Source organism: Bufo bufo, chromosome 8 (assembly GCF_905171765.1).
Source record: "Bufo bufo chromosome 8, aBufBuf1.1, whole genome shotgun sequence".
NCBI lineage: Eukaryota > Metazoa > Chordata > Amphibia > Anura > Bufonidae > Bufo > Bufo bufo.
This window is the reverse complement of record NC_053396.1, coordinates 12,168,778-12,180,177: the sequence shown is the minus strand read 5'-3', so window position 1 is coordinate 12,180,177 and position 11,400 is coordinate 12,168,778. Positions and strand designations below refer to the sequence as shown.

General features: G+C 47.5%; 1 protein-coding gene across 1 annotated transcript in view; it reads right to left on the bottom strand.

The window, feature by feature from the left end:
- Window positions 1-350: 350 nt before the first annotated feature.
- Window positions 351-11,400, bottom strand: part of PTPN18 (protein tyrosine phosphatase non-receptor type 18) — a 36,264-nt gene continuing 25,214 nt past the window's right edge. Inside the window, exons 13-18 of the mRNA XM_040405577.1 lie at window positions 11,032-11,111; window positions 8,535-8,869; window positions 3,118-3,173; window positions 3,011-3,038; window positions 2,140-2,211; window positions 351-675 (exon numbers count right to left, since the gene is read on the bottom strand). Of these exons, the coding sequence (XP_040261511.1) occupies window positions 611-675; window positions 2,140-2,211; window positions 3,011-3,038; window positions 3,118-3,173; window positions 8,535-8,869; window positions 11,032-11,111 (636 nt within the window). The 3' untranslated portion in view covers window positions 351-610. The remainder of the gene's footprint in view (window positions 676-2,139; window positions 2,212-3,010; window positions 3,039-3,117; window positions 3,174-8,534; window positions 8,870-11,031; window positions 11,112-11,400) is intronic.

The window sequence follows — 11,400 nt, the reverse complement described above, 5'->3', positions numbered from 1 at the left end:
GGTCCGCAAAAAAAAACGGAAGTTACTCCGTGTACATTCTGTTTCCGTATGTCTGTATTTCCGTTCTGAAGAACATGTCCTATTATTGTCCGCATTACAGACAAGGATAGGACTGTTCTATTAGGGGCCGGCTGTTCTACGGAATGCACACGGACGTCATCTGTACTTTTTGCGGACCGCAAAATACATACGGTCGTGTGCATGAGGCCTAATTGTAAGTTTCCTGCTCGCTGGCCTCCGTTTTTTCTTACCTATGTCATGGTCAGAGTCCTCTGCATTGGGCTGATTGAGGTCAGAGCATCCCGCAGATCGTGTGCAGATAATCCCGCTTATGTGGGTCACAAGCCCCCCGCCTGACAGTGTACACAGCACTACAGATACATCCGCTTACATGTATTTCATGCTCCGTACATGGCAGCACACAACCATCACACACACAGACAATCCATTGCTTGTTTAAGTCTTTGATGTCCGCTCAGGAACCCCCATCCATCTTCTTAGGCACTTCACATGCTGTTTGTCCATAAGGGCGACCAGTCCCTGAAATATCACACAGCGCGAGCGAGCGAGCAGCCTGAAACGCCTCTATGTCATATAGTCTAGTGATGGCTCATCGGCTCCATTCAGCGGGGGGGTCACGGGGTCCTTTAGGTTTACCTATACGGCAGTTAAATCCTGTAAATGAAGAAATGGCTGTTTAGTGGGAGAACGCTGCAGGCAGGCGAATATCATGTCCACCACGTCCACCCCAGGCAAGCCTTAGGCCACCTGCTCACGCTGCGCAATACGTGCGGTTTTTCCGCAGCGCGGTACAGTTCCAGCATAGTGTATGAGATGACACAAATCTCACCTACACTTTGCAGATCTTTTCAGCACGTCACTTATGTTTGCAGTTTTATCTGCGGATTTCACCCTTTTCCAATGAAGGGTCAGATCGGCAGCAGAACCTGCACCAAACACTGCTGTCAGAAATTGTGAATTTGGGTGCGGATATGGTTCAGAAACGCACTCGGAAAAAAAAGATGAAAAAAATAAATGCCGAATCCGTTTTTCCAGATGACACCGGAAAGACGGATCCGGCATTTCGATGCATTTTTCAGACTGATCAGGATCCTGATCAGTCTTACTAATGCCATCAGTTGGCATACGTTTTGCCGTATCCAGCAGGCAGTTCCGGCGACGGAACTGCTTGCCGGATCACTCTGGCGCAAGTGTGAAAGTAGCCTTAGAGTGGCGTTTTATACGCCGGTCTTAATAAAGCCCTGCGCTGGCAGTGAAGAGGCGCCGGCCACTACATAACTTCGGCAGATCCTGTATAATTTTTTTTTTTTTACCGGACTTTGCAGAATACTAGAACGTGGTGCTGCGTTTTTGCACTTTTTTTTTTTTTTGTAACGTATACGTCAAACGGAGGCATAAAACGTGACGTGAAGCCTCCCTAAAGGACATGTTCTATCTTTCTGCAGGCCGGGGGGGATGGACAGACGGATGCGCTGTCCGCATCTTTTGCAGACCCATTGAAATGAATGAATCAAAAAATGCATATCGGATGCGGACTGAAAATACGGTCATGGGGCCTTAGGGTGCATTCATACTGATTTGTATAACCCAGCTCAGGCAAAAAGGACAAAATGGGGTCCTATAGATGTTGGACTTCTGCAATGGGAGGTTTCCGAGCGCAAATGGCAAGCAGACACTGCAATACACAGTGTGAATTCAGCCTTAGGGCTCATGCACACGACCGTATGTATTTTGCAGTCTGCAAAAAACGGATCCGCAAAAAATACGGATGACGTACATGTGCATTCCGTATTTTGCGGAACGGAACAGCTGTCCCCTAATAGAACAAATCTTATGCGGACAATAATAGGACATGTTCTATTCTTTTGCGGAACGGACATACGGAAACGGAGTACCTTCCGGGTTTTTTTAATGGTTCCGTATACAGTCCGCAAAAAAAACGGAACGGACACGGAAAGAAAATACGTTTGTGTGCATGAGGCCTTAGTGAGCAGGCTGTGTGCTATACCGGACCGCTGGTATCCCGCATGGCTGCACTAACCAATACAGTTTTTGATTAGACTTTGTGAATCCAAGTGGGTGACCCCGATAGTTAGGGGGTCCGTATCCTGAACTCACCTATGCCGGATATAGCTGCTGGCATACATCCTTTGGAAGAATCCGTCACAATTTCGTAGTCAAGAGATTTATCTGCAAGGATGAGATCTGTTTAATACGGGTGACGTCCAGAACAGTACGCCCAAGGTAAAAATGTACATTCTCTGCAGACAACAGTAACGTGTAATGAGTTATTGGGGGCCTCTATGGCCAGTTTAAAGGGGTGGTCTGTATTATACCGCCACTAGTCACATACAGTATAAGGGCATTGGGGGAGAACAGGGCACAGTGTGTCATAATAAACTTAATGTGACCATATAGTAAAGCGGTCATCAGTGCCAAGCTATTTATCTGTAACCCTAAAGACTGTGACCACTTTCGGGACATTTTTTTTGCAACTGCATTTTACTCATTTGGGGCTAAAAAAAAATAAAAAAATTTCCAATTGCTCCTTATTAAAAATGTTCTGCCGTTTCAGGGATACAGGGGTTAAAAAATCAGTCTGCCAGCTGTCCCTTTCTGTTTACTTTGTATTCCGCCTCATTTGACGGCTCATGTAGAGCTCTTATCCTGACCTCACAAACACTCATTATAGCTCAATAGATAAGAATATGGCTTATGAGGTCAGGAGATCAGAGATGAGAGCTGCACATGAGCCGTCAGATGACGAGATTTACAGCTTGCAAACAGACTGATTTTTAACTCTTGCACCTCATGAACGGCTGAATATATTTAATAAAGACCAATTGAAAAAATGATTTTAGCCCAAAACAAATGAAATGAAATCATTAAAAAAATAAAATGCTCCGGAAGGTGTCCATGGTCTTTCACCTTGTTTTCCAGCCGAGATATGGAAGGGTGCCCCAATAATCCGTAATTTCCATACACTTACCTGGCCTGTCTGATACCACCGCATACGCCTACAATAAAACAGGAATATTGTCACCGTTTATGATCACCATGGTGGTAGTAGTTGTGAATAATGAGAGTAGTACTCACACTGGATACGGGCTGACTCCACTTGTTATCTCCCTTCTGATGGTTATAAGATGGGACTACGGCAGGAAGAAAGTCAAAGAAAGTTAAAGACTCTTATGTCAGCCGGTCACAGGCGTACAGGACGGCCGGCACGTCACAGGCAGCAGTGACAACAGACAGGTACGTGTACAGACACTGGTCTACGAGATGTGCCCACGTCACATCCTTCTCCTGTTCTTAGGTGGTACTAGCGCCCATACACCTCTCTTGACTCCCCCCGTACACATACATGCTCAGCTCAGCCGAGTGTGCGTGTATTTTCAGTGGCTTATCTCCTGGGAGTAAAAAGGACAGGCCGCTGAAATTTCAAGATGTCCGATCCTCCTCTTCCCCAATAAAATGTCTCGCCATACATAATATACTGTTAGGCCAGGGCTATACGGCGACATGTGTCGCGCAACATTCATGTCGCGCAACACTTTTTCCAGTGATAGTCAATGGTATCGCAATGCGACTGCAACGCAACAGTCACACAAAAATCCAACTGTTGTGTCGCAGCGTGCGAAACTATCGCCGTGTAACCCTAGCCTTAGGGTACGACCACACGGAGCGGCCGCGTGGTCGTACTCTTAGACAGTTTGAAAGAATTTTCAGAGATTTTTATACTGACGACCCGTCCTCTGGATACCTGCTTTGAGCGCCGCTGCCTTCTCGTACCTCACCAAGCCCAGCGCCGTACATTGTAGAGCGGCCGTACTTGGTATCGCGCTCAGCGCCATTCCTGCCCCTAGGAAAAGCTGAGCTGTGAGAGCCACTGCCTTCTCAAATAGGTGTTGGACCCCCACTGATCAGATACTGATGACCTAGGATCTTGAGGATAGGTATAAAAAGCTCGGAAAACCCCTTTAATGTGTATGGGGCCTTTAAGTCCAAAGCTACAGCCACTTTTCCCGGATATATCTATAGCAGTTTGGGCTGGGTACCTCACAGTGGTGGCATGATATACAGCATACTGCTACATGGAGTCCTAAGAGCATTTGTAAAATCCCCACACATTCTCCCCAAGAGGTTACTGCTAGAATATCCTCTGTGATTATATATAATGACCACTTAAAGGGCATCTGTCAGCAGTTTTGTCCCTATGACACTGGCTGACCTGTTACATGTGCGCTTGGCAGCTGAAGGCATCTGTGTTGGTCCAATGTTCATATGTGCCCGCATTGCTGAGAAAAGTGATGTTTCAATATATGCAAATGAGCCTCTAGGAGCAACGGGGGCGTTACCATTACACCTAGAGGCTGAGCTCTCTCTAGTTGCTGCAGCGTCTCCACTTTGACTGATGATATTTTCACTGCCTGGCCCTGTGAATGAAAGAGCAGAGGGCGCGGCAGATGCAGAGAAGGCTGATCATCTAGGTGTAATGGTAACGCCCCCGTTGCTCCTAGAGGCTCATTTGCATATATTGAAACCTCATTTTTCTCAGCAATGCGGGCACATATGAACATGGGACCAACACAGATGCCTTCAGCTGCCAAGCGCACATGTAACAGGTCAGCCAGTGTCATAGGGACAAAACTGCTGACAGATGCCCTTTAATAGGAACCTTTTTAATGTAAATGAGGTCTGATGACTCCATCCACTAATTGTGGTGAGGCGCTCCAGCCATACAGTAACATTACTCCCCCCCCCCCCTCTGGACCTCAGACCTAACCTAAGACACAGACACACACTGAGGAAACATGGTTTTATTAACAAACAGACATGACAGAACACCTGCACAAAAAACATGTAAAACACGAAAAACAATTAAAACATGACATGCACCAAACACGGGGACTGTACATTGCATTTCTCTATTTTCTATAGGACGGATCAGAAACGGTCCCTGTCCAGTGAGCCAGAACACAGATGGCGACTGACAGGTCCAGGAGCCTAAATGACCTGTTATAAAAGGGTAGGCACCCCAACCCCCATGTCCACGAGCGTGACATTAGTTCCCACACTCCTTACATACCAACCAGATATATAAAAGCACAGACATGAGGATAGCGAATGCAACAGCCACCGAATGCAGCCAGAACAAGCAACAAGAACCCGTCACCAGTGTGCAAGCAGCAGCCATATCGTAAGAGCATGTAACACAGCGCCCAACATACCGTACACCACCGATATACCAGTATGCTGTGCATTGCCCATTTAGTATACCTTGCAACACCTATTTACCCAGTATGCAGTAAAGTGCCCACTTACCCAGTATGCAGTAAAGTGTCCACTTACCCAGTATGCAGTAAAGTGCCCACTTACCCAGTATGCAGTAAAGTGCCCACTTACCCAGTATGCGGTAAAGTGCCCACTTACCCAGTATGCAGTAAAGTGCCCACTTACCCAGTATGCAGTAAAGTGCCCACTTACCCAGTATGTAGTAAAGTGCCCACTTACCCAAGACCCAGTATGTAGTAAAGTGCCCACTTACCCAGTATGCAGTAAAGTGCCCACTTACCCAGTATGCAGTAAAGTGCCCACTTACCCAGTATGCAGTAAAGTGCCCACTTACCCAAGACCCAGTATGTAGTAAAGTGCCCACTTACCCAGTATGCAGTAAAGTGCCCACTTACCCAGTATGCAGTAAAGTGCCCACTTACCCAGTATGCAGTAAAGTGCCCACTTACCCAGTATGCAGTAAAGTGCCCACTTACCCAGTATGCAGTAAAGTGCCCACTTACCCAGTATGCAGTAAAGTGCCCACTTACCCAGTATGCAGTAAAGTGCCCACTTACCCAGTATGCAGTAAAGTGCCCACTTACCCAGTATGCAGTAAAGTGCCCACTTACCCAGTATGCAGTAAAGTGCCCACTTACCCAGTATGCAGTAAAGTGCCTACTTACCCAGTATGCAGTAAAGTGCCCACTTACCCAGTATGCAGTAAAGTGCCCACTTACCCAGTATGCAGTAAAGTGCCCACTTACCCAGTATGTAGCAAAGTGCCCACTTACCCAGTATGTAGCAAAGTGCCCACTTACCCAGTATGTAGCAAAGTGCCCACTTACCCAGTATGTAGTAAAGTGTCTGTGAAGGTTCTCATTTATCCAGGTCATGGTATATCTGTAAAGAATAAATCAAGGCAACTGGACTTACTGTAGATTTCTTGAAAACGTTTCAGACGTTCTTCCAACGAGCTTTCTCAATTCTGAGTGACTGTACAAGAATTCTCTGGGAATAAATATGTAACTGAATCAACATCTGGTAATTATACCCAGCATGGGGTCAGAGGTCATTATACCCTGCATGGGGTCAAAGGTGTTGATTCCATTATCCTAATTGGAGTCAGTAGGTGATAATGACCTCCCAGAAAAAGGTGTCAAGACAGCATTGTATGTGGCAGACAATCGATGTCTAACCCCCCCGCCTCTATTCACCCTTGGCTTCTCCATTTTTACGTAGATGGCCTCCTTCACACCTCATTTGTACCAATCGTCCTCCTTATCCAAAACACGTACTTGACTGTCTTCAAAGGTGTGACCTGTTTCTTTTAGATGTAAGTACACGGCTGAATCTTGACCAGAGGTTTTGGCTCTGAATTCTTGTACAGTCACTCAGAATTGAGAAAGCTCGTTGGAAGAACGAGTGAAACGTTTTCAAGAAATCTACAGTAAGTCCAGTTGCCTTGATTTATTCTTTACAGATATAGTATGTAGTAAAGTGTCCACTTACCCAGTATGTAGTAAAGTGCCCACTTACCCAGTATGTAGTAAAGTGCCCACTTACCCAGTATGCAGTAAAGTGCCCACTTACCCAGTATGTAGTAAAGTGCCCACTTACCCAGTATGTAGTAAAGTGCCCACTTACCCAGTATGCAGTAAAGTGCCCACTTACCCAGTATGCAGTAAAGTGCCCACTTACCCAGTATGTAGTAAAGTGCCCACTTACCCAGTATGTAGTAAAGTGCCCACTTACCCAGTATGCGGTAAAGTGCCCACTTACCCAGTATGCAGTAAAGTGCCCACTTACCCAGTATGTAGTAAAGTGCCCACTTACCCAGTATGTAGTAAAGTGCCCACTTACCCAGTATGTAGTAAAGTGCCCACTTACCCAGTATGCGGTAAAGTGCCCACTTACCCACTATGCGGTAAAGTGCCCACTTACCCAGCATGTAGTAAAGTGGCCACTTACCCAGTATGTAGTAAAGTGCCCACTTACCCAGTATGCAGTAAAGTGCCCACTTACCCAGTATGCGGTAAAGTGCCCACTTACCCAGTATGCGGTAAAGTGCCCACTTACCTAGTATGTAGTAAAGTGCCCACTTACCCAGTATGCAGTAAAGTGCCCACTTACCCAGTATGCAGTAAAGTGCCCACTTACCAAGTATGCAGTAAAGTGCCCACTTACCCAGTATGCAGTAAAGTGCCCACTTACCCAGTATGCAGTAAAGTGCCCACTTACCCAGTATGCAGTAAAGTGCCCACTTACCCAGTATGCAGTAAAGTGCCCACTTACCCAGTATGCAGTAAAGTGCCCACTTACCCAGTATGCAGTAAAGTGCCCACTTACCCAGTATGCGGTAAAGTGCCCACTTACCCAGTATGCGGTAAAGTGCCCACTTACCCAGTATGCGGTAAAGTGCCCACTTACCCAGTATGCAGTAAAGTGCCCACTTACCCAGTATGCAGTAAAGTGCCCACTTACCCAGTATGCAGTAAAGTGCTCATTAGTTAGCAAACATTCACATGATCGTATTTTCGCTCCGCGTCCGATCAGCATCTTTTGACCCATTCATTTCTATGGGGGCGGTAAAATTTCCAGACCGCACACAAATGTCATGCGTGTGCTGTCCGCATCCGTGCTGTTCTATAAATCACAGAACGTGCCCTATTCTTGTCCCTTTTGCAGACGAGAATAGGTATTTTTTCAGTGGGACCCGCGGAGAGTGCAGGATGCCTCCGTATTTTGCGAACCCATGACGGATACGGTCATGTGAATGCTTCCCTACGGTGCAGTACGGGGCCTGGCACAGTAGTGAATAGCGGCTATCGCCTATGTAGGTAAGGAAAGTGTCTCCTTATTACGGCTCATGGACGTCTGGGAGGTCATACACTCCATGTGGTCCTGCTGCCTGACAGGGCTGGTATAATGGGCTCTTCCCATCTCGGCAGGTGGACGTCCAAAATGATATTCCGTATTGTCACATCACCTTACTACAGAGCGTCATCGATCACGTAGGACACATCAATAAGAGAGGTGACGAGGCCCTCAGATCCTGTCCTGCACCAATGACAGCTGCCTCCTCCTTCAGTCAGGCCCTCAGTCTTAGGAGCCATTTGTAGGTTCACAGACATGTGCCCGGTGGTCTTACTCTAATTCCCCAGAAAGAAAGCAGCACCAGGATCTGATCCCTGGGGTGGGCCATAACGCTGGATAGCTGCCCCTGCTTGTCCGTTTACCTGCACTCGGAGCGGTGACCTGACTGTATTCAGCAGGGGCCACCTCGGGAGGAGACGGGTTTCCAGCCAAAGAATAGGAAGAAGAAATAGAACTCATGTTGGAAGGCACGGTGGACGTCCTGTTGGCTTTAGGAATCACAGAGCTATACAGCTGATCCACGGACGTAGCGGTAGGCGACAAACGTGGTCTGACATTGTCATACTGGACATGAGAGGACGTCGGGCTCCGTCGATCCAGGGACTTAATTCCAGGAGAGGACACCTGAGCGGTGGCTTTTCTATTCACCACAGCGTATGTGTTGCTCATTTCGGGCTGAGCCGGGGGCAGAGATACACTGTACAGAGGGGAGAAGAAGGTATAAGGTATGCATTGTATACCGGGCACAACATGGAGGCCGCCAGGACCACGGTCATCTACAGGAAGGGTAACAGCAAAGCATCCTGAGACTCATACGTGTATACTTCATGTATGCTTTTACAGGGATTCACCCATCTCGCATGCCACCAATGTCCAATAGGTGCGTGTCCTAGAGGTGGGATATGCCACCAAAGTGCGAGATGGGCCAACCCCTTTAAGGGTACGGCAGCAGTCAGTAAACGTCACGGCCTGCCCACTCTCTGCACTGTTAGGTGCTGCTTTTTAGGAAGGACGGTTTGGGAAGTGCAGTCAATGGAAAAAGTGGTTTATCGTTAGCACGTCCATCAGTCACCATGGCAACGAACTTAATTGCATAATCAGTTATCTCATGTTATTACCACTTCCTTAGAAATACGCTAAGTCAGAACTTAAAGGGCATCTGTCAGCAGTTTTGTCCCTATGACACTGGCTGATCTGTTACATGTGCGCTCGGCAGCTGAAGACATCTGTGTTGGTCCCGTGTTCATATGTGCCCGCATTGCTGAGAAAAATGATGTTTTAATATATGCAAATGAGCCTCTAGGAGCAAAGGGGCGTTACCATTGCAGAGAGAGCTGAGCCCGTTTCTCCCAGAGACTCATTTGCATATATTAAAACATCATTTTTCTCAGCAATGCGGGCACATATGAACACGGGACCAACACAGACGCCTTCAGCTTCCGAGCGCACATGTAACAGGTCAGCCAGTGTCATAGGTGCAAAACTGCTGACAGATGCCCTTTAAAGGTGGATTTAGAGCAGGGGCGCAAGACGTTTTGTGGTTAGGGGTCACATTGCCAGACTGAACCAACAACAAGGGCCGAAAAAAAAATGTAAAGGGGTATTAACAACTGAAATTCTGTAATTTATGGCGTATTGTACATACACCTCCAGGATTCATAAAAAATGCATGTGAGCAGCCACAAGACATAGACATACATGTCTGTTACCAGATGGTTGGGGGCCGCCCAGAATGGTATCAAGGGCCACATGTGGCCCCAGGACCGCAGGTATTGCACCCATGATTTAGACAGACCAATAATCGTCCAGATTATTGGCAATGACTGTCCCTTCGAACGCTTGTTCCCAATAATCTGGCCATCTAAATGGGCCGCCGATCACCCGATGAACCAGCAAAACGCGCGTTCATCAGGCAATCCTGTCGATCGTGCAGGCACCACCGATCATCGTTTCTGGGCAGCAGATTGTGTGGTTTAATCAGCGATCTGCTGCCCAAAACAATGATTCTGTATGGCAATGCCTCGTCCACATACTGTGAAGAAGATCTCTACATGTCAATGCAGCGAGCAGCCGACTATCGGGAAGGAACAAGGCGCAAAAGCCTCTAAAACAGGCGCAATTTCAGTAGTAAATTCAACAAAAAAATAAGACTGTCTAGAAGAGCATTTTTTAGACTAAAAACAGGCACAAACACTTTAGTAAACGTGCCCCTGTCAGCGTCCTTATGTCACAGAGCTGACCACGTCTGATATCAGGGGTTCATGCACACGGCCATAGATTCTGTCCACCTCCGATCCCCTTTTTTTTGCAGGATCGGATGCGGAACCGTTCATTTCAGCGCATGTCCGTTCTGTCCCTCCGTCCACAAAAAAATAAAATAAATTGTACATGTCCTTGTCCATTTTGTGGACATTTCTACGGAAGTTTGAAAATAAATGGTGGCTTGCACTTGGCCGGGATCTGTGTTTTGCGGACCACAAAACACGGCCGTGTGCATGAGCCGCATATGGCGGGTCCGCAATACACTGGGCACCGGCCGTGTGCACCCCGCATCACCTGGAGATGCGGTGCGGAAGCACGGATCGGAAGTACTACGGAGTGCTTCCATGGTGTTTCAGGACGTGCATGCACTACTTTTTTGCGGTGCGGACTGTCAGATGCAGATCGCGGACCCCATTCAAGTGAATGGGTCCGCGATCTGCATGGGGCTGCCCCACGGTCTGTGCCTGTGCAAATTGCGGTCCGCAGCACGGGCCTGGCCAGCACACGGTCGTGTGCATGAGCCCTAATGCAGTAATTGCCTGGTCCTGAAGGCCAGCTATAGATCAGGGTTTAGATCAGGCATTGCAGGTCACTTACCGTAAACCGACGTCCTTCTGCCTGTTGTGGGTCTGGATCCGGTTTGTTGTTTTCAGGGCTCCCACCTCCGGGGCTTTGTACTGTGTGGACGGCAAACTCAGAATGAGGACACAACAAGCAGCAGATGGTAGTGAGATAGTCTCTGTCAAAATCAGGAAGTTCCTCTTCCTGTTTTCTCATAAAATAGATATAAAACATGAACTGTTTTGTCAGTTCTGGGCGGCACTGACATGACGCTCCATCTGGTTCATGAGGCGGCCGCAGCAGGTCTTCTTCTGGTCGCACAGTTTTTGGCACTTAGGTTAGGAGACACCGTATGGAGACTTCTTTTCAGGCAGTGCTCCATGGGAAAAAGTATGCAGATAGGCT